The sequence below is a fragment of the Lissotriton helveticus genome, chromosome 7, assembly GCF_964261635.1.
Source record: "Lissotriton helveticus chromosome 7, aLisHel1.1, whole genome shotgun sequence".
Classification (NCBI taxonomy): Eukaryota; Metazoa; Chordata; class Amphibia; order Caudata; family Salamandridae; genus Lissotriton; species Lissotriton helveticus.
The window spans coordinates 495235215-495259319 of NC_136068.1; the positions used below are offsets into that span (position 1 = coordinate 495235215).

Below are 24105 nucleotides of genomic sequence, written 5' to 3' on the forward strand. Positions count from 1 at the left end.
AGTACAAATGCTCTTCATAATTTATCAGCGCATACACCAAAAATTTCATTAGGTTGATCGCATTAGCACGATAAAATGGATAGGCAAACATGTCGCGTATATATGTGTCTCCATGGCGCCTAGAATATGCGATTTGATTAAATGCGACTACAAGTCCCATAATGCAATTTTGCACCAGGAAGTACAAAACAAGTCCCATAATGCAATTTTGCACCAGGAAGTATAAAACAAACAAAAAAGTGCGGCGGACATCTTTATTGAAAGAAAGCAGACTCGAGTGCGGGCGTGCTGTGGCAGAGGAGCAGGTATTTACAAACACCGCCTTATCGTGGTCTGAGCATTCATTCAATATTTTTGAGAGATCTTTTTTTTAAATCGGCGTTTCGTTCTATTACAGGACGGTGACTGCGGTTTCTCCCTTTAAATCTTTAAGAACAAGATACTTCAGTAAGGTAGGCTAATTCTTCTGTGAGTTATATCCACTCACTTAGAATGTTTTGAAAAAACCACATGATTGAAACCTATGCCATTACTGTTGTAGAATTACACCTTGATAGTGACGTCGTACAAGCAAAATTCGCCGTGCTACGGCAGTTCACAAAAAATAAGGTACGCTTCTCCCCTTTTTTTACATCTTTGACTGGAGCTTGATAATTAAAAGACCCGAGTGGGTTAAATTGAAAACCAATTTCCCATCTTTTTTAGACATCTCTGTCTGGCCACCACAATAACTAGCGGGTTGGACAACAAGAAGATTAACCCCTCTTTAAAACAATTTTGGTATGTAGCTATCCTTTATTATCACTCCTTGCCCACGATTGGAGAAAGGCACTCACTATGAATTTGCCTGTTAAAGTAAAACAATGTCTTTGCATCTTTTCAGATCCAAAGAATAAACAGCCCTGATGATAGACCAGTGACTTTGTGCCTGGTTCTTGAAACGCGTCGGCAGTCTTTCTTGGGTGGAATAAATTGTCAACTTCACGACACTTGAAAATTTGAAAAAAAGCATAAAATGATAGACACTGAGTAATGCTGTCTAAGGGTGGTTACAATAAACTGGTTTCTTACCCTTCTTGAATATTGAATGAGTAATTGTGGTGTGGGCACTGTGTGTTTTTGCAATTTAAATATAAGGTCTAGCCCCCACTACGTGTTTATGGACCTATCCCCTTTTGGTTCTCAAGAATGTTGCAGGAACGCATGGAGTGCCTGCAGCAGGAGAAACTCATTAAAGAAAATAGTGCTTACAGACTAAATAAGACGTACCCTGTAACAACAGAAGTTAAAGAGCCAGTCCTCGTGGGAGGTTACAAATGAAGACAAGGCTGCACTAAGGAGGGACTAACAAGCCTAGGAATGAATCGGAAGCCAGCATTTATGAAGGACAATGACACAAGCCAATGACCAATATGGGTGGAGCATCTGAAAGAAACACGTTAGTGTTAGATTCCTTACCTTAGAATATCCCCAGGCGTCAGACTGGATCCGGAAAGTTTTGTCAGCAGTACCCTTGCGCGTCGGTAGGCGTCGTCCTGCAGCTCCACGTCTGTCATCGGCATTGTGATCGCCGGAACGACATCGCTGGAGTACCTAGACGCCTCCTTCGTGCGCTGAGGTCAGTTCATCTTTTTTCCGTGCCAGCAAGCGCAGATCCGGGAAGAGCGTATCCTTAGTCATTTTTTGACTAACTTTTTGGACCTTTTTGTCTATCTTTTTCGAGTCGACTCGACTCCTGGTGCCAGTAGGAATGCCCGGTTTCAAGCCGTGTGACGCCTGTCACCGACTGATGTCGGTTACCGACCCCCACCGCCGGTGTCTCTACTGTTCGGGGGCCGAACACGATGACAAGTGGTGCCCCGACTGCCGGGTCTTGACATCGAAGGCTAGGCAGGAGCGTTCCCGTAGGCTCCTCGAGCTCCGGCAGTCGGCTCCGCGCCGCTCGAGGTCCCGGTCGAGGAGGAGGTCGAGGGACCAGTCACAGGGCCGCAGTCATCATCGATCGTCTGAATCCAAGTCATCGCATTCGGGTAAGTCGAGGCATGGCAAAAGAGGTCGAGGAAGCATCGTCGCTCTTTGACTTCCCCTCGCCGGTTGTGCTACTTGACCGAGGGTTCAGGTGGCACCTCCCACGCGGCTTCGGCGGGTCCCGCGCTGTCGCATCCAGCCCCACACCCTCTGGTCCTTGGACTCGATGTGACTCCGGAGCAGATCAGAGACTTCCTCGTGGCCATGAGGACTCTTTCCGCCGTCGAGACCCGCCGGCGCGCCTTCGGGCCTGATTGGGCGTCCTAGCCCTGTGTTGCCGGCGGTTTTGGCCTCCGCGCCGCGGGCGACTTCGGTCCTGGGACCGCAGGACCCCGTGGGATACAGGCCTGGATCCCGGTCGACGCCAGTTGACCTTACGACTCCTCCGCTGGCGCCGACCCCCTCGGTGCCACCTCCGGTGCCATCCTCGGACAACGCTGTCCCCGGTTTCAGCCCCAGCCTGGGCTCGGCGTCTGAGCGGCGCCGTCTCCAAAGTCGACTGATGAGCTTTTCACCTATGCCCCGGCTCCATCATTTTTGCCTGTTTATCAGGACACGGATGAAGAGGAGGACTGGGAGGGTTCTGAGGACCCTCTGGCACAGCAGTGCCAGTTAAGTCAGGACTTGGAAGATGAGCTAGGGGAGGCCAGTGGTGTAGACACTTCGCCTGATACTGGTTTTCTCTCTCCTCCTTCTGTGGCTACAGAGGAGGGAGCAACTTATGCTGTCGTGCTGCACAAGGCGGACAAGGCCCTAGGCCTTGAGCTCCCTGGAGCAGCTGTGAGGACTAACCTCCTTACCGAGGTGCTTCAACCGCCAGTAAGCTCTTCAGAGCCTCTGCTGCAGTTTAATGAGGCCCTCACTGACGTTCTGATGGGCACTTGGTCCAAGCCCACCACAGTTCCTCCTGTGGATCGGAACGTGGCCCGGCACCACCGCCCAGCTCCGGGCGACCCCGGTTTTCTGTCCACCCACCCCTGAGAGCCTGGTTATCCAGACCTCCACGTTCCAAACCGCATTCCGTACCGCACTCCCGGACCCGGAATCCAAAAGGCTGGAACAGTTTGGCAAGAAACTGTTTTCCTCTGTCAGTCTAGGATTGCGATCCATTAATACTGCATGCCTTTTGGGCCGTTACACCCACTCTCTGTGGGATACGGTGCCGGAAGTGCTGCCCCAGTGTCCGGAGGAGGCTAAAACTCGGCTCGCCCAGGCTCTTGCTGAAGGGCGGGATGCAGCACGGTACTCCATTTGATGTGGACTTAACACCACGGACTCGCTGGGCAGAGCAATTGCAACGACGCTGGCGATTCGTCGTCACACCTGGCCGGGTACACCAACTTTTATGGGGATGTTCAGAGCACTCTCATGGCCGTAGCCTCTTTGGCGACAAGGCGGATAGCATGCTGGAGCGCTTTAAGGATTCCAGGGTTACGGCCAAGTCCTTGGGCCTGTCAGCCCAGCACCAGCAAACTTCTACCTTTCGCTCCTTTCGTGGCCACGGAAGGGGCGCCCCCGCACGTTCGTCCAGCCACAGGCAGCAGAACCAACCTCAACGCGGTCGCGGACATGCATTCCGCCGTGGCGGAGCAGGGGGTCAGTGAGCCAGTCAGTCCACATCTGCTCCCGCAGCGTCTGCCTCAAAGCCTTCCTAGTCTGAGCTTTCAGGCCCATTCCACGCCAGTGGGAGGCAGAGTTCGCCATCACCTGCTCCAATGGCATACCATCACTTCAGACAGGTGGGTGCTGCAAATCGTCCGATGGGGCTACTCCCTCACCTTCGAGACGACCCCTCCAGCCATGCCACCGCAGTTCCACCGCATGTCGGGGGATCACTTGGAACTTCTGCAGGAGGAAGTTTATTCATTTATTTATTTATTTATTTATATTCTTATATAGCGCAGGACTCGGCCCCCGAAGGGGTATCTCCGCGCTTGCACTTGTATCAGAAGAGCCCAATCAAAATGATGTACTGTGAAGTGGCTGATATTTAGGATGTTGAAAATAAATGGGTTTTAGAGACTTCCTGAAGGACAAAAAGTTAGTCGTTTGTTTCAGAGTGGAAGGGAGTGAGTTCCAGAGAATGGGGCCTTTATAGGGGGCCCTCTTGACCAAGGGGGCCATCGAGCGCGTTCCTGGGCCAGAAGTAGGGTGTGGTTGTTACTCCCACTACTTTCTGGTTCCCAAGAAGGGCAAAGGCCGCCTGCACCCTATCTTGGACCTCAGGAGCGTCAACGTCTTCCTCCGGAAGGTGAAGTTAAAGATGCTGACTTTAGCTCGTGTCTGGCTGCCCTATACCCTGGAGACTGGATGGTAGCGTTGGACTTGCAGGACGCTTATTTCCATATTCCCGTCCTGCCGGCCCACCAGCGTTACCTGCGGTTCACGGTAGGCCACAAGTACTTTCAGTTTACCGTGCTCCCCTTCTGCCTCACCAGTGCCCCTCGGGTGTTCACGAAAGCGATGGCGGTGGTCGCAGCTCATCTGCGCAGATCAAGGGTTCCAGTGTTCCCCTATCTCGACGACTGGTTGTTGAAAGCGGGCTCGCCCTAGACAGTCGTCGCCGACCTCCTGCATTCGCTGGGGTTCTCCATCAACGTGCCGAAGTCACACCCGAGTCCCTCTCAGAAGCTCCTCTTCATCGGAGCGGTTCTGGACTCAGCGCGGTTTCAGGTTTATCCTCCCGAGCAGCGGGTTCGGGATATTCAGTCTCTTGATTCCGATCTTTCAGTCTTTATCCCGAGTTTCGATCAGGATGACCCTACGGCTTCTGGGACTAATGGCCTTCTGAATCCTGCTGTTACATCACACCAGGTGGTGGATGCGGGCTCTGCAGTGGGACCTGAAGTTCCAGTGGGCGCAGCATCAGGGCAACCTGTCCGACCACGTCCTGATCTCGGAGGGCACTGCGAGACCGTTGCAGTGGTGGCTCACGGACCGCTATTGGGTCAGTGGCAGATCCCTTCCCCAACCGCAGCACACAGTGGTGACTGATGCGTCCCTCCTGGGATGGGTGGGGGCCACATAGGAGAGGCGGAGATCAGAGGCCTCTGGTCTCCGGCGGATTCCCGGCTCCATATCCACCTTCTGGAGCTGCGGGCGATCCAGCTTGCACTGAAGGCATTCCTTCCCTCTGTCCGGGGAAGTGTAGTGCAGGTGTTCACAGACGACACCACCACCATGTGGTATTGCAACAAACAGGGTGGGGTGGGGTCATGGACCCTATGTCAGGAGGCTCTGCACCTCTGGACATGGCTGGAACATCAGGGCATCACCCTGGTGGTTCCACACCTGGCAGGTTCCCTGAACGCCAGGGCGGACAAACTAAGCCGTTGGTGCATGATGGATCACGAGTGGCATCTGAACTCGGATGTGGTGCAAGGTCTCTTTCAGCAGTGGGGAGAGCCTGGTTAGATCTATTCGCCACCGAAGAGAACGTGCAATGTCATCAGTTTTGCGCGTTGGAATTTCCAAGGTTTGACTCGCTCGGAGACGCTTTTCTTCGCGAGTGGAGTTGTGGTCAGTTGTACACCTTTCCACCTATACCACTTCTGCCCAGAGTGCTGAAGAAGATCAGGGGCGACCAGGCCCAAGTCATCATTGTGGCTCCGGATTGGGCACGAAGATACTGGTATCCCGAGCTACTCAGTATGTCAATCGATCCCCCCGATTCGACTGCCTCTTCAGGAGGATCTTCTGTCGCAGCAACAGGGGACGGTCCTCCAACTGAACCTGTCCAGCCTCCACCTACATGCCTGAAGATTGAGCTGCGACAGTTGATGCCATTTGACTTGCCTCCTGAAGTCTGTGATGTCATTCTGGCAGCCAGGCATCCCTCCACGAAAACAGTATACACCTGCAGGTGGAACACATTTGTGGCATTGTGCACAGCAAAGGCTGTGGATCCCCTCTCTGCCCCTATTTCAGAGGTTCTCCTCTTCTTTCCCTGGCCCAGCAGGGCTCTGCTCTGGGCGCTATCAAGGGATATCTATCGGCCGTTTCAGCCTTCTTGAGGCTTCCTGATCAGCCTTCTCTTCTCAAGTCCCCTGTTGTAAATAGATTCTTGAAAGGCACTACTCACATGTTTCCTCCTGCTCCCTTTGAAATGCCTCAGTGGGACTTGAATCTGGTGTTAACCTATCTGATGTGTGCTCCCTTTGAGCCGCTCCATAACTGTCCTTTACGTCTTCTGACTCTAAAGACTGCTTTCCTGGTTGCCATCACCTCTGCCAGAAGAGTGAGTGAGCTCCAGGCTCTTTCTTCTAAGCCTCCTTTCCTCTCTGTCCATCCGGACAAAGTTGTTCTGAGGACTCATCCTTCTTTTCTACCCAAGGTGGTTACTGCCTTTCACATTGGCCAGACCATTACCTTGCCCACCTTCTTTCTGCCTCCGCATCCCTCGAAAGAGGAAGAGAGGCTCCACCGTCTGGACCCAAAACGTGCGCTCTTTTTTTTTTTCCTGAACCGCACACAACAGTTCCGGGTGGACGGCCAACTCTTTGTCGGCTACGTGGGTGCTAAGGGACGGGCGGTGCACAAGTGGACCATCTCTCAGTGGGTCGTTTTGTGCATCAAGATCTGTTATTCCTTGGCTAAAAAGGAACCTCCTGTGGGGCTGTGTGCCCATTCCACTCGGGCCACGGCGGCTACTACTGCCTTGGGACGGGAAGTCCCTTTGCAGGACATTTGTCAGGCAGCTATGTGGGCCTCGCTGCAAACGTTTGCCAAGCATCACTGCCTGGACAGCCAAGTACGGAGAGACTGCTTCTTTGCCCGTTCAGTACTCCAGGATTTTGTGCTGTGATTTTGGTTCGCAGACCCACCAACGGGGTTGATATTGCTGAGGTATATATTCTAAGGTAAGGAATCTAACACTAACGTGTTTCTTTCAGATGCACAAGTTACTTACCTTCGGTAACGATATATCTGTAAAAAACATTAGTTAGTGTTAGATTCCTCACCGCCCCACCCATCCTCCCCGTTCTGCGAACCGATATCTAGGGTTAAGGGGTTTCCCTGTCAGGGCCCTAGTTTCATGGGACCAGTGTCGGTTTCTTGCATGGCTCTGCATTCCTAGCGCGGAAAGCTATATACAGAACTGACGTCAGCGCGCAAGGGCGGCGTCTAAGTACTCCAGCGTAGTCATTCCGGCGATCACGACGCAGACAACGGACGCGGAGCGGCAGGACGACATCTACCGACGCGCATGGGTACTGCTGATGAAAACTTTCCGGATCCAGTCTGACGCCTGTGGATATTCTAAGGTAAGGAATCTAACACTAACTAATGTTTCTTACAGATATATCGTTACTGAAGGTGAGTAACTTGTGCTTCAAGTCTATACTCGAATACAGCATGCCTCTCAGAGCAGCGCATGCGCTGTCCAGGCTCAACCTAAAAAAAAAGGTTGCTTTATTTAAAAGCAAACAGAGACATGGTGGTCTACTGTCCCAAGCAGGCCACCTTCCCTGTGTTTTTAGCGATTCCCAATGGGTCACAAATTGCAACGTGCCTCATGATTATTAACGAGGTAGGTCAATTGTGACCCCATTAGGAATCGCTAAATGTGTCAAAGACACATTAGTACATAGGTGCTTGTGCTTACCTTATAGTGAACCGCAAAAATCGCTATTAGGAATTCCCAAATTGAAACCGACGTACTTGTGGGCCAAGATAACTTTATGAAGTAGATATTTACTCTTGCATAAAATCAGTACAGTGTAGTCACTTAACATGAATCCTGATCTTTGCTTGAAAGACTTATGTTCCCATCTTCTCATTGAGTTATCAACCTGCCCATCACTTGGTACCTACGCATGTACAGCCCTGTACAAGGGAATGTGAACCTTACCAAGCTTGGGATTTCTGATAATTTAGCTTTGTTATAACGACATGTAGTGTGCAATATAACTGAATGTTTTGTGTGCTGTGTTTGTAAGGGCCTAAAAACTAAACTATTTCTTTTCTTTCCTTTTGTCATTCTTTACCCAGCTTACACCATTGGAGGCCTTAAGAAGTTGTCCATGCCCAGCTACAATTTGTTCTGACTGAACAAAACCTTGAGTTGGCTCAAGATGCAACATCCCTACCAGTCATTTTTGCCTTGTTGGCCTCGCAAGGCTTCTTTCTAGAGCTTCTAGGAAAACTACCTCAAAACAAAAACATAAATGTCGTTGTCTATTTGTTGTCACCACCCTGCGATATGGAAGACACTGCCATGGGGACCAATGAAAATGACATGGTGGGAGAACAACCACTGAGCTGCGACCAGTGCCCCAGTGTCTTTACCAGTCTGCCTGACCTCGAAGAGCATTTGGAAACCCACAAGGAAGAAAGGCCTTACAAGTGTGGGCAGTGTGAAAAGAGCTACAGGCATGCACGCAGCCTGGCCAACCACCGTAAGACCCATGAGGTTGGCCTGTTCTCCTGTCTGATCTGTCAGAAGGACCTCTCCAACCCCATGGCCCTAAAGAACCACCTGCGTACCCATTCAAAGGATAACCGGTTCCAGTGCACAGAATGCAGGGAAGGTTTCCGATCTGTGAAGCAGCTTTCCAACCACTATTTGGCCGTCCACAGTGATATGAACTACAATAATGACATGGCAAGTGATGAGGATGTCGGGAGTGTCCACGAGAAGTTGAACTCTTCCATGCCTCTCATAAGAGAGAACCATAATCTGCTCAGCAACTTGGAGAACTACATTGCAGAGTCAATGGTTCCAGCAGATTTCTCCGACTTAGAGCTAAAAGACTTATCAGAAGCCAGTCTTTCTTGTAATGCAATGGAATCTCCAGCAGATGGCCAGCAGGTCCAAAGTGAGGAACGGCGCTACAAATGCAAGCAGTGTGACAAGGCCTACAAGCATCCTGGTAGCCTAGCAAACCACCGGCAAAGTCACACTATTGGTGTCTACCAGTGTGCTGTATGCTCCAAGGAGTTTACCAACCGGATGGCCCTTAAAAACCATTCCCGCCTCCATACTGAGTACAAACCCTACAACTGCACCCTCTGTGATCAGTGCTTCAGGCTCCCGAGTGAGCTTGCAAGCCACCAAAAGCTTCACCACACGGGGGACAGGGCTTTCGTTTGTGAATACTGTGGGCAAGGATTTCTCACTAAAAGAGAATTCCAGCAGCACAAGAGGCTACATATCAGTATCCCAGTGGAAGCAGAAGCAGGGAAGGTAGGAACTTCTGAAGGTTCTGAGAATAGCATTTCCGAAGAGGAGGCAACAGAGCCATCAGCAAACATAGACATTTACCAAAATCCCTTTCAGGAGGACTGCAAAGAAAGCTGCCCTGAAGAACCTCTGTCCAATCACTGTGGTGATATCAGTGAGCTCTCTGTTACTGAGGGAAGCCCATCCACTGTGCCTCAGACTGAGCAACAGAATGACAAAGCTCCCTTCAAAGAAATTTCCTCCAATAGCAGCTTGCTGCCTGAAAATGAGATAACTGTGTCATGTGTAAAGTGCTCTGAAGTCTTCCCCAACAATGAGAGTCTGGCAAGACATGCTTGCAAACAAATTGTGGTAGAACATATTACCCAGGACAACAATCAGCCTACTCTCAACATCAACTTGAAGGAAGAGCCACAGAGCAGTGAGAACTCAGAGGAGAGGCCCTATAGGTGTGAGGAGTGTGGGAAAACATACAGGCATGCAGGGAGCTTGATCAATCATAAGAATACCCACCAAACCGGTGTCTATGACTGTTCCATCTGCACCAAACAGCTCTTCAACATGGCCGCTCTAAAGAACCATTTGCGTGCCCATTTGAAAAACAGGGCAAACCGGGGACTGGATAGTAATTTATTTAACTCTACAAATTATTTTTCAGATGCATTCAATTTCACTGATGCTTCCCATATATGCAACATCTGTGGGGAAAGCTGCATAAGTGAAAGTGACCTCCAGCTGCATCAGACGTTGCACGAAGACCTTAAGATGCCAGCTACTGGTGCTGCTTTCCCCTTACTAAAGAATAGCCCCCAGGCTGGCCCTGTTGATGATTCAGGGAAGCCAGAGGAGGGAAATGATTTGATGTTCTACCTTGATCAGCAGAGAGTTATAGGCCTTGCAGTTGCTGAGCAGATCAAGGAAATGAAACGTGAGCGGGGGATCACAACTGTGCCTTCTCAGGGGGATGAAGTAATCTTAATGCAGGATCAAGACTATGGCAAGGAAGATGGCAGTCTGCTGACTACTGGCTTTGACCTGAAGGAGGAGCCATGTCCTGATGGCACTTTACCTCAGCAATCTGTAATTGGTTCCCAGAGCCAGGTGTTTGGTGAGGAACACAACCACACTTTTGGGGAGGACAACGTGTCTGAGTTTGGGGGCCAGAGCAGCCAAGATACTTCTACAGACAGTGTCAGACAATACAAATGCAATCTTTGTGATCGAACTTATCGGCACAGAGGAAGTTTGGTGAATCACAAGCACACACATCAGACTGGGATTTACCAATGCTCCATATGTCCTAAGCAGTATTCCAATGTCATGGCTCTGAGAAACCATGTGCGAATGCACTTCAGGTCTCCCCTGGGTAAATGTAAAAGTGGCATTGTTGAGACTGGTGGTGCCCTTTTTTCACCAGGGATGGCAGAAATCTACTCCTGCATTAAGTGTGGTGAGGCATTCAAAGAGGAGATGGACTGGCAAGCACACCAGCTTATACATAGCAGCCAGAAAGATCTGAAAGATCACCAAACTGCCAGTGACCTCCAAGAGGTAACCGAAAATAGTATCCACGCAATGAGCCACTTGTATACCACAAATGAGGAGTCCTCCTACAAGGACCAGAGCCATCTGAGACTAATTCCTGGTGATCAAGTGACGGAACAGATTGAGGAAAAGGATTCAGGTGAAGACAGAAGCGGAGAAGAGGCCGCAACACCAGAAGACTTTGATAGTTCCCAGGATCACATCCCAATCCACAAAGGCACGACCATATCCAGTGTGAAAGAAGCAAGAGAGGCTGAACAATCTGCAACAAACTCTGAAAGTGGCCCTGTGCTAGATGGCAGTGCCCAGGAGACATCAGAACAAGTAGATTCTCTCAGTAGAGGCTTTAAAGTTGACAGTGAAAAAAGGATGTATGCGTGTGATCTCTGTGAAAAATCATACAGACATTCAGGTAGTTTAATCAACCACAAGAGAATACACCAAATGGGTGATTATGTCTGCAGTGTTTGCTCCAAGCAGTTTAATAACTTTGCTACCCTAAAAAACCATCTTCGTTCTCATCAGAGGTCCAAGAGAGAGCGCATGCTGGAAAACTCTGAATATTCTCTATTCTCTCTTGAAACAAACTATTTAGATGTTGCCTTCAGGGACACTAGCTGTGAGAAGGACATTTCAAATGAAGCTGAATTTGGTGGCCAGCTGAATCACAATTCCGATGTTGAAATGACCAGCGATGAGTTATTTCTAGCAAGTCAAGTAAGCCTGCAAACTAAAATGTTCAAGGACCTGACTGAAGACCTACAAACACTGCACTCCGATGGCCCGAACCAGTTGTCTGAGCGTGACAGCAGCAGTGACACCAAGAATGACTCCATAAACACCAAAGGGATCTGTTTGTCAGATGACAGTACCAGCAAGCAGACTAGAGGTGAAAAAAAAGCAGAAGTCAAGAATGACTCCGGTAGGGTTGAGGGTGTGATTAATTTTGGTGAAAATACTTGCTCCACATTGCAGCAAGCAATTAAGGTTGAAGAAGGTGAAAAGTGCACTTCTGGCATCAGCGCTATGCAAACCGATCCAAGCATAAAAAGTGAAGAGCACCCAGAAGGTTCTCCAGATCTTGAAAGTACTGAAGAGCGGCCATACAAGTGTGACGAATGTGGAAAGAGCTACCGGTATGCAGGCAGTCTCGTCAATCACAAACACACTCATCAGATTGGCATCTATCAGTGTTCCTTTTGCCCTAAAGAGTACCCCAATTTGATGGGCTTGAGGAACCATATCCGCACACACACTAAACCCCAGTTCAACAGAATGGGAAACAGCAGCACTGATGACTTCTTTGGCCTGCCTGGTGAGATTCATCAGCCTCGTTCAGGGGGGGAACTATATGACTGCAGCCTATGTGGCATGGTCTTCTCTGATGAAGGAGATTTTCACCAACATCAGTTTGCACATGGAAACCCTGGGGCATCCACACGCCTGGAACTCAAAACAGAACTACCAGAGTATGAAGAAGATCCATATAATTGTAGCACTGATGGTAACTTTGCACAGATTCACCTTTCCGACTTATTACATATGCATGCAGCCGAGAGCGAGCTCCTGAGCAGACTCAAAGATGAAATGAAGGACATGGCCCAAGGAGAAATGCATGATATTGCTTATTTTAACGAATCTCACTTATCACATATTTGTGGCTTCTGTGGGAAAACCTATGATGATCTTGAGAGCCTTCAAGCACACAGCGAGAGTCACAGTGATGAAAATGAAATCTCCAATTGTCCCCGTGTAGATTTTGAAAAATTACATTCTGACGTAAGCAAGTTATCTGAGGGTGAAGGTAGTGTGAGCAAGTCAGAGATGATAGCAAAGACGAACTTTCTCATTGATGACCCTAAGGTCAACGAAGGCCCTGAAAGCCGCCCATATGCCTGCAACCAATGTGAGAAAACCTACCGACATGGGGGAAGTTTGGTCAATCACAAGAAGACTCACTTGATTGGCGATTATCAGTGTTCAGGTTGTTCAAGACAGTATCCCAATCTTGCGGCATACCGAAATCACCTTCGCCATCACCCCAAGTGTAAGGAGCTAGCAAATACTAATGATGAGCTCAAACCATTCCAGGCATCCAGCAAAAACAACCATTTGGGTAGAAGTGCAAGTGTCAGTCACAATCCCGGAGAAAGCATTGTACCAGTGGAACATTCATCCTCCAATTCTTTGAAGGAGCCTGATGCTCACCAGGATAATAAACTGTACAGCAATGCTATGTCACCAAATGGTAATGCCCATTGTACTGAAATGAGCACCAAGATTAGCAATAACAAAGACTGTTCCATTGAAGTCACTAATAGTCTCCACTGTGGCAAGAATTGTGATGGTGGTGTTCTGGAGAATGCTTCACTAGATCACAAACTGAACCTAGCAGTACCTAATATAACGTCAGATGCAGTTATTGGAAAAGTTGATAGATCAGCAGTGCACAGTATGCTTGACGCAGTTGACACTAAGCCCAAAATATGTGATTCAAGCAGCCAGATCTGTGACAGTGCAGTAGAACTTGCAAATCACAAGACTTATTCTTGCACAGGGCATTCTAGCCAGTGCCCAGATGGAGATAACTCAGACTTTATTGTTGATGACACCAAAAAAACCTCTGCCGCAGATAATAAGAACAGCTCCCAGGAGTTGGAAGAGGGTTCTCTCCAACAACGTCCTTTTAAATGTGAGGTGTGTGATCGACGCTATAGGCATGCAGGAAGCCTAATTAACCACAAGCAGGCACATAAGACTGGGCTTTTCCGTTGTAGTGTGTGCCAGAAGGGGTTCTTTAACATGATGGCCCTGAAAAACCACAACCGCATCCACTTTGAAATGAAACGGTACAAGTGCTCAGATTGTGGAAAAGCATTCAGGCTCCAGAAGCAGCTTCTTGCTCATCAGAAGATGCACAGAGACAAAGCTGCTCAAGCAAGAAGGTCAAACCGTAACGGTAAACGGGAGGTGAAGATTCCACTCCGTCTTCTGGATGGGCTGATACTAGTTTCTCCTTCTGGAGCCTCAGATAGTAAGCCCGGTGGTGGCACAGCTGAAAAGAAGGTCCGTTTAAAGCAGCGGCATCCTAAAAAGATTCTTGATCCAGACGAACGTCCATACCGATGTGAGCAATGCGGGAGATCCTATCGACATGCGGGGAGCCTGCAGAACCACAAAAGGAGTCATACCATGGGCCATTATTGCTGTACCATCTGTGACAAAACCTATCCCAACCTCATGGCCATGAAGAACCACCAGCGCGTTCACTTTGAAGTTAAGCGACACGTGTGCCCAGAGTGTGGCAAAGCTTTCAAGTGGCAGAGGCAGCTGACCAGACACCAGCTCCTCCACACTCTAAAAAAGTACAAATGTGATCTCTGTGGTCAGAGCATCCAGGGAAAAACACTGTTTGAGCAGCATCAGATGGAGCACAGAAAAGGTGAGCTGTTACAAGAACATTCTGGAAGTGATGTCCTAGAGAAGCCATTGAATATACAAATAACAAGCAAAAAAAGAAAAGTGGCAAGACGACGCATTAGGATTTTGAAGAAGGAAATTGGCAGAGACCGTAAAAACCTCAGTGACCAGGATAGTGAACCCATTTGCAAATCCTGCAGATATGTTTTCAGCACCTTTGATGAGCTGGAGGCGCATCACTGTGAAAAACCTCCCAATGCAACCTCCATGATGGTTTCACTCCCTATCCAGAGCACTCAGTCCGATCCTGAAGGGACCACCGTCGGCCTTAACCAAAAACCTGAAGCTGGGACTTTGAAACAAGACAATGCGAATGGATGCCCCACCCCCAGTCAATCGGAGGAACGTCCCTATAAATGCACTGTGTGCGGACGGACCTACCGCCATGCTGGCAGCCTGCTAAACCACAAGAACACCCACACCTCAGGCATATACAAGTGCTTTGTGTGCTTGAAGCAGTTTTTCAACCCCATGGCTATCAGGAACCACATCCGTATTCACACTGCTACAAAGCGATTCCAGTGCCAAGTGTGCGGGAAAGCCTTCAGAGCATCTCGGGAGCTGATTACTCACAACCGCGTCCATACCGGGGAAAGGCCATTCAGTTGTCCGGTCTGTCAACGTGGTTTCAGTAGTAAGTTGAGCCTCAAGCAGCATCAGCATGTACACAACAAGACAGGAGGCCAGGATAAAAAAGGTAATGTGATCAAACACCCAGAAGCTCCCTTTAATGGCCTTAGTGAAGGGGTAGCTGACCTCTCAGCCTCATCCACAGAAGAGCCAGCAGGCGACAGCGCAACGGCGGAGGAGCGCCCCTACAAATGCAACCAATGTGATCGGGCTTATCGCCATGCTGGTAGCCTACTGAACCATAAGAAAACCCACACAACAGGAGTCTACTATTGTCCCACCTGCCAAAAACAGTTTTTCAATCTGCTGGCCATGAAGAACCATTTGCGGATCCACCTCAACCAGAACCGTTATAAGTGTTTAGACTGTGGCAAGGCATTCCGCGTGTCCAGCCGGCTGGCCAGCCACCGCCGGATCCACATGCAAGGCGGGCCTTTCCCTTGCCGTCAGTGCCCCAAGAGGTTCTTTAGGAAGTCTACGTTCCAAAAGCACCAACTCCTTCATAAGGACGGGGAAGGAATCCTTCTGCAGGACGGCATACCTCCCAATGTCATGGTAGAAGTGACCTGAGTGGTTGAAAGTAGACCATTTTTTTTTAGCGTTTTGATGAAACGTCACTCATTTTCAGTGAAAAGAAAGTTACAAGTTAGCCTGCACTGTCCTCCAAAACAGTCCTGCTGTTCACATACTTGTATGGGCAGGGGGGAGGGGGGTAAGGCATGTCGCCGCAAAGGCTCCCACTTTTTAAAACGTTGCTCAAAATGCCTCACGAAATTTTGCCAACATCAAAGGTGTTGAAGTGGTGGATGAATGCAGAAACATTTCATTTAGTCCTTCCCTTATGCGGCAGCTAACTAGGATGCATTTTTTAAAGAATGCGTGCGTGCCATGAACATTTGAACACAACTAGAAGATAAAATAACTATAGTGTACAATTTGAAAATGGTGCAAATTAATAAAAAAGCACTATGAATGAAAGAATTGATGAAAAAGTGTTTTTTGGGCTTAGAGAAAAGTCTACTTTATTGTTACTCACAAGCCAACAGAGCCTCGTTTTTTGTTTTTCCTTTCAAGTTGTCTCTCCCTTAAGGCATTTTCTCATTAGGTATTTTTCCCAGAAACAGACCATCTCTAGGGTACTGCTGGGAGAAAGGTGCAGCCCCCAGTATACTCTTCTTTAAAGCAATTGGGATTGAAACCTGGACTGGGGAAATAGCAACTCTTAAAGGGCAACAGTCACAAAACCAACACTCCCTGAAAAACTAAATATGTCTGAAAGTAATTGTTTTTTAGAATTTTTTTTTTAGGGTTTTTTAAATGTTCTTTTTGTTGTTGTTTTTTTATAACTGAAAATACCAATGGATTTGCGAGGTATGTGCGGAATATATTCTGTTTGCACATGTAAAATAGATAGGCTGTGGATGTCCATTATGAATTAAAATGGAAGCCAACTATTGCGGTTCTCTGCTGCTTTTGGTTCTATAGAAGAAACTCAGAAAATGGTGCCACTGATGTTTCCTAGCAGGTGGTAACATTTAGCAGTAGTTTGAGCCCTCGTTTACTAGACTGCTGATTCTGATCTGTCTTTAGTTTCTACGCTTATATTTGTCTTTTCCACCATCGAGCAATATACGATTCTCAAATAGTATAAATGGTTCAACTTGCATTATACAGAAACAAATTCCAGATTTAAGAATTGTAGTTTCTAAACTCATACTTATCTCTGTTGCCATAATCTTCTTCATTTATAGTTTCACTTTTCATTTTAACACCGCTCTATCATGTTTTACATTTGTGTTCCTTGATGACTCTGGGCCAAACCCGAGAAGAGATAATCAGAATGAAAAATATATAGAATAGAGATTCAGAAAACGTAATGATAAACCAGTAACCGCTATCTTCTCAATTAAGGAGTGTGGATACCGGTTAAAAAGAGATAATTAAAATATTTTGGGGAATTTGTGATACCTATGGTACACATCAAAACGCTGTAAAACAGCTTCAAATAGCTAGCCATTGCTAAGAATCAACGTCTGGAGGTTACAAGTCAACGTAAAGTTGTTTTAATAAACTTTACAGATATGCCTCTATTATCAAAGTACTTGGTTAATAATATGTTGTGAGCATATTAATCATTTTACTAACATTATCACTAAATGTAATAGTTTTCATTTATTTATTTTATTTATTGACAGTTTTATAAAGGGAAGAGGTGTGGCGCAGCGGTCCTGGCTACTGACGCCGGACCCTGGGGATCACGGTTCGATCCCCAGCACCGGCGGCAGGGGTCTGCCCAGCACCATGTGACTCTGGGCAATAGCTTGCTTAATCTTCCCAACGGCCCCCAGCACCGGGATGCCTACGGGTAGCTGTGCGCTTTACAAATACTGGATTTACTTTACATAAAAGACTCCGAGATATCGGAGCTCTGTACAGTAAGTCAATAGAAAGTTACAGTAAAAAAATAACTGCAAGAAGTACCTAGGATGCATCAGTGAACAACATAACTCTCAAGCTAACGTGGGGTAAACCCTGGATTTACCAGTTACTTAATAATGTAGAGCAAATTAAGTAGCTCTGAAATAGTGTGCCAGCAATACAGAAACTATTTACAGAGAACATACAGTTAGAGGGATTTTTTAAGCAAATACATCTCAATCTGTTGGGATTTTAAGTCCTTGAAGGAACTGAACAACTTGTTTGTAGAAATCTCTTGGGTAATAAAATGTTATACTCTGGATGCGCATCCAAAGGAGGACCAGGAGTTGGTAATTTGCTTCTTGAACTTAGGAGGTTCCAGAAGGAGAGAGTCTGCACCATTCAGCATTCAGCTACCCCTCAGAAAAGGTGAATTTAGAGGCCAAGGTGGAAGAATTTTTTTGGTTGATGCAGACTTCATTGAAAATGCACCTGTCTATAATTGGGGGCCAGGTGAGAGAGATGAGAACAGGAGAACTGGGTTTAAAGTGCCTCCCAAAACCATTCTTGCTGTTACTTTGAGACTTACTTTCAAAGGGTGTTTTTGGAATTCCCGTTAGAAGCACATTACCGTAGCTCAGTCTTGATATAACTAGAGGTAGAACCACATTTTTAAAATTAATTTGGGGAATGAAGGGTTTGATTTTCAGAAGTCTGAGTTGGTGTTGAGTGCTTCTTTTAGTAGTTTGTATGTGAGCCACCAGGTTTCGTTTCTTGTCTAGGGTGAGCCACAGTGATTTTGTAGAATCGCTGATTTTGGGTCATTTAGCAAGTGAAGCCAATCTTGAACTAGGACTGTTATGTTAGGGTTTGAGATAATGAGTAATTCTGTCTTCAAAGGGCTCAGCTTAAGGTGTTTTAGTGACAGCCAAACTTGTATGAATTTGATTTAAGAAAATATCTTCCAGTGATGAATCTTTTAGATAGAGCAGCCTGTCGTCAATGTAGTGATGGTGGATGAGTTTCGAGGTATTCGGGATTGTTGTCAGGGGTTCCGAGTACAGAATAAAGAAGATAGAGGACAGCATGGAACCTTGTGGAACTTCTTGGATGACAGGAGTTGGATCCGACAGGGCCGTATCCAGTTTGATTTGTTGGGACATATTTTTCGATATTTGGAAAACCAGCTTAGCACTTATTGGTGATCCTCATACTCTCCGTCAGTGTATTAGTTAGGGTGTCAGGTTTAACTGTATTGAATGCCAAAGATTGGACAAGGAAAGTGAGTAGACAGGAGTCAACCATGCCCAGACTTAGAAGAGCATTGTTCATAATCTGTAGAGCAGCTGTTTCTTTGCGGCAGCCTGCTCTGAAGTCAGATTGGTGGTCATCTAGCAGGTTCTTATACTCATTAAATTGTCAGAGTTGAGCCAAAACACCGCTTTCCAAAACTCTCATTAGAAAAGGGAGGTTGGTCACAGGAAAGAAGTTGTTCAAATCTTTTGGGTGGACTTCTGTATTTTGCAGAAGAGGAGGGCCTTGTCCTATTTTCACACAGTCTTGAACAAAACCTTGAGTAAGCAAGGAATTGATCACTTACGCCCATTAAGGGCAGATGTGAGGACTGATCTCTTTGAGTAAGATGTAGGGTGCTACGGGTCTTGTGTTAGCACTTGCCCTGTTGAATTTGGTTTCAGTCACTTTCTCTGAATTCACACCAGGACGCGTTGTTCTCTGGGTAAGGAGGAAGGAAAAGGCTGTCTGCTGAAGTACTTGGTAGCGAGAATTTGATCTTATCTCTTCAGCAAAGAAGTTGCCTCGCATCTATCCTTTGGAGTGTTGCCAACAATTTTGGTGGTTGGGTATGATTGCTGCTTGATGATGTCAAATAGTTTTCTATGGTGGTTTCTCGCATCATATAATTGAAACCTAAAGAATGAGGCTTTCACCTCAAAGATGGTAAACTTTTATCTTCTCCTTTAATTCCGTAGCTGATTCAGATGCAAAGTTGAGGGTTTTTTACTCCATTTTTCTCGCCACAGAACTGAGACATCTTCACTATGCTATTAGCTCCTAGTTGTACCATGGGGAGGAGATTTCATTCATCCATCTATTAATAGTACTTACAAAATGAATATGTTTTCTGCTTAAAATATAATGCCTAGTTAGTGTGATGCAGATTACTTTATTAGTAAAACTCTAAAGATCTGTTAGAAGAAAATAAAACAATAGAAGTTGAGACATAATAGTTCCTATCTTAGAAAATTGCTGTGCTTCACAAATTTCTTTTTTGATTTTGGAAGAAATGCTGTATTTAAGAAATAAGACGGCACACGAGCAGTTTTTGTGGGTTTGCTTACATAAAGATAAGGTGATAGTAGGAACCGAATGGTTATTGAGACGCACTAAGCATTGCACATAGTTGTCTGGGTTGGCTGGAATTGTTTTAAGTATACCTTCAATGTAAAAGATACAAAGACTTACTATAACCCGGCTTGGTTGACGATGAATATGGCTTGAGCCCTGTATGTGTTTCCAACAAGGGTTAGCCTTGAGAGGAACCTATAAAGCCTGACTTCTGCGGGTACCAGAGAGGTGGATTTCTTTTATCCTTTTCTGACTAGTGTTTGTACCATTATATTTTCTTTCCTTTACAGTTGCACTTTTTAGCGGAGTGATTTATGGAGGTCCTGGTGAATGCGCGACGCGTTTCAAGGCAAAAGTACCTCTTCTTCTGGGATGTATTTACACAAATGCAACACGACTCGTTTTTACAATATTTCCGGTGCTTTTATTTCCTTGATTGGCCCCTTGTGGGCTTGGCTTAATGCTGGTATTTAGTTAGAGCATTCTGGGACATATAGTCCCCAAAACGAGTTACAGTCTTTCCCTCAGTGGTGTGTATACATTTATGTCCATTTGAATTCTTATAATCCTTATAGTAAGGTTCAGGGCCTCGGGCGGGTGTAGTTAACATCTTGGCTCACCGCACTGCATCAGGTTAAGAGACAGTTCCAATCCGCAGCCTCCCACTCGCCACTTCGCAGGGATGGTGCTCCTCCTCACGGCAGGGCTGCCGTGTCATTTAATGGTTCAACAAAGGCCCGAAAGCTTCAGGAAGGCACACGCAGTTTGCCCACCATTTGGTGTATCTTTGCATCACTCGCACCAATTTGCTGATAATTATTTCAATAGCCGACGCGTTTCAAGGCAAAAGTACATATAGTACATATATATTCATGCCTCACTCTACTTGTTTTTAACCCTGTCCCTAACAGACCAGAATAAAAGGTCTGATAAGGCGTTAGTTTTACTTTCTTCCACGTTTTCACGCTCCTTTGATCTCACCCACACATTTTGTTCACATTTCGTAGGACGCAAAACATCAAAGAGCTCCTCCTATTTTGGGAGTTGTAGCCCACACCCCAACATTTGTTAGGGTGGGAGGAGGAACCCTAGGATGGAGCATACCACTTCATGGTGGGTGAGGGTTCTCATCCTTAAAAAAGAACATTTTTTTCCTTGTGGATTTGTCAGAAACACCGTCTATCAGCTAATTTCTTATAGTCGTACCAACATTTTTACACCCAGGTCTATTGTTGTGTGTTCATGAAGGATAAAGTTAATCCTTCTGAATCAACCCTGTCGTAAACTAGTGGCACTTCTACTCTGAAAGTGCGTTTGTTTTGCATTTGGAATCACATTAGGAACATCAGTGTTACTGCATTCCATGTTTGGCCATGTTCATGGCAACAATGCATTAGGTGGCCTTGAATCACAAGACAGTGCATCAAACGCCAGACATAAGCATGTGTGTATGTGTTGATCATGTATATGTTGAAGCAATGGTTATCCATTCCTGAAATTAACATGTTAATGTGACGTAACTGACCAAAGGCAAATGTAGCAAAGGTCAACAAATGTAAATGATTTAGTGTAGCATGCCCAAATTGGGTGCTAGGTGGACCCTAGGCTGATGAGAAAACAGGGGACCCTGCAAAAAGACGATGAGGGCACTTCAGAGAAGTTGCATTCAAAAGAGGGATGGGGTGCATTGCTCATTTAGCCCAGATACCAAATGGAAATATTCATACTTGGGTAGAATGAATAGATGCATTCCCCCACGCGCCCTCCCAAAAGAGCTGCCAAGTACAAATTTAAAGTAAAGTCTGGAACCATTTGGCGTGAGATAGTTGGGATAAAGTCAATCCAGGAATGTCATTTTTTAAAGGTGGAATGAACATTGGTTCATTTGCCAACATAATGGTGTAACTGGCGGTCATCAGATTGTACTCAGATGTGGTACTGCATTGATGACAAAGAGAAACTAGTCTGGGTAAGTGAGGAGATAAATATTTAAAAACTGTAACATAGGAACTCTAAGGAACACACATATAAACATGGTGCTCCTTTAGTAGCTTCTGTGATGTCCATTTCTCTTTTTTTGGGGAGTTAAGGCTTTGAAAAAATAAGGTAAGTTCAATTACAGAATATTTTCGTTTCTTAATTGACTGAAAAAGACTAAACCAATGTACTTTGGTGGCACCTCTTGGTAGTCAGTAAGCAAAACATTCTCTTCCACGTGTGATGAACATACCAGTTATAATATTAACATGTCACCATTTGCCAGAAATGTGGAAATGTAAGTATTACTTGTGTTCTTGGACCCATGTCATTTGTTTTCGATTATCTGAACTCTCACTTCCCTTTGTGATTCCTTCCGAGTTTCAGATGGGTTCACGGCTTTCATTCTTTTGGAAGGTAAGACCATATCACCACCAAGAGGCCTCAGTTTTTTTTTGCAGTTTCCTTGTTTGATTTAGTTCTGCATCTGAAATAAATATATATAATTATTGTTAATTGTTATTTAACATAAACATATTTTCCCAATTATTTTCGAACTCTAATAAACCGATTTACTTTTCCCTATACCTTACCATACAGAGATCTCTGCCTAACTGGGGAGCCTCCCTGTGGTAAACTATAATTCATTTTTTTAATTGTTTTTATTGCAATTTTTCAAGACATCAAACAAAAAAGTCATTCCACATACAATGCGGAGCATATGAATCAATTGATGAAGGATAGAAAGAAAAGTTCTGCATAGCAGCAATAGCTCCATAATCATCAGCAATAAAACAACAACATAGGCTCTTGTAGCAAAGATATTTTGGCAATCCTGATCCACAGGACCAGTCGGCTGACCCAACAATCATGTCATCACGAAATACATTTTAGTCAGTGAGTTTAGGGTGGAGTAATATATAAGAATGTAGTGGTTGCCAGATGGTTTTGGGGCGGGTAGCGAGAAGCAGCAAAGACGCATAGACATCACTAGTAGTGTCGCAATACATCAAATCCCTCAGCCAGGGTCCCACCAGCGGGGGTGCGGCTCCACCCTAATTTAGGGAAACCTGTCGCTTAGGTAGCAACAATGCAATTGCGGTGATACGCCTACCCACCCCCCGCCCCCGGACTCAAAGGGAGTACATACCCCAACAATAGTGTGTGGGGAAGCTCCGTTACGACCATTTGTTCTAGATTCCCAAACACCGCCTCCCAAAATGCCAGAATAACAGGGCAGTTCCATACCAAGTGAATAAAGTCAGCATGCGCCATCACACATCTCTGGCAGCTATCTGGCCTCGTACGATCCATCTTTGCGAGCAACACGGGGGTGACATAGATTCTATGCAGGTACTTAAAGTGCAGAAACTTACGTTTATATATATTTGACACTAAGCTTGTCTGCTCATAACAATAGGCCCACATCTTGGCTGTCAGGGGTTGCGCTAGATCTCCCTCCCAGGCAGCGCGAGCCCCACCATCCCTCAGAGGTCATAGTGCCTGCGCCTGACGATATATTCTGGAGACTAAGTGTACACCATCAGGTGTAATAATAATTGTGAGTGGGGGTACTCAGGAGGTTCCTCTGTCTCGGGGTGCAGTGCAGTTACCAGTGCCATTCGCGTTCTGTGCTCGAGAAAACCTAGTGTGGTTACATCCTGATCACCTGTCAAGTCCGCCAGTGTGCGCAAGTCACCGTCTCTGAACATACCCCCATATTTTGTATCTGACAGCGGGTGAGTGCATGTTGCGTCAGTGTTTCAGTCGTGGGAGGTATCCAGGAATTATTCAGAACCGGCAAATGCGGGGAGTACAGACGGTCAGCCCACAGGTATCTGCGCAAATGCCCCCAAGCCCAACCTGTGGTTTGTAGTGTATGGAGGTTTGTAGTGTATGGATCTCAGCCGGTGTTCTCCTAAGCCCGAGAGGGAGAATAGTAGAGAGAGGATAGTGACGGGCATGTGTGTGCTCTGGCTTTTGGAATTATAGGCGCTCGTCCGGGTGGTACCAAAAATAATCATAATGCGCCTTTGCCACCATATAGTAAAAGTCGGGTACTCCAAACCCTCCTCTTTCGAAGGGTTGAATTAGTCTGCCAACCCACCCGTGCCTGTCCCCGCCCAAATCAGTCCCGTTAACATCCCCCTGAGAGTGCTAAAAAAGGAAACTGAGTGGAATAGGGACATTGTTGGAAATGGGGTCTCTAGTTGGCAAGGGCTTGCACCTTTGTCCAAATAGGGACCCTTTTTCCTAGTCAGGATAAGGGAGTTACACTCCTAAAATCACCTCTGCTCACCCCCTTGGTAGGTTGACAGGAGCAGTCAGGCTTATCTTAGAGGCAGTGTGTAAAGCATTTGCACATAGCCGACAGTAATACAGTGTAAGCACTACAAAAGGACACCACACCAGTTTCGAAAAAATAGCCAATATTTTTATATACAAGACCAAAAACGAGTCCACAATACAGTACTTAA

At 46.4% G+C, this 24105-nt stretch overlaps 1 protein-coding gene across 2 annotated transcripts in view; it reads left to right on the plus strand.

The window, feature by feature from the left end:
- The window catches only part of ZNF646 (zinc finger protein 646), a 141343-nt gene extending 125499 nt beyond the window's left edge, over positions 1-15844 (plus strand). For both annotated transcript variants that reach the window (XM_078652490.1, XM_078652489.1), the window contains one exon: positions 8020-15844. In XM_078652490.1, coding sequence (XP_078508616.1) covers positions 8231-15436 — 7206 coding nt within the window. In that variant the 5' untranslated portion in view covers positions 8020-8230 and the 3' untranslated portion in view covers positions 15437-15844. The remainder of the gene's footprint in view (positions 1-8019) is intronic.
- Positions 15845-24105: the final 8261 nt, after the last annotated feature.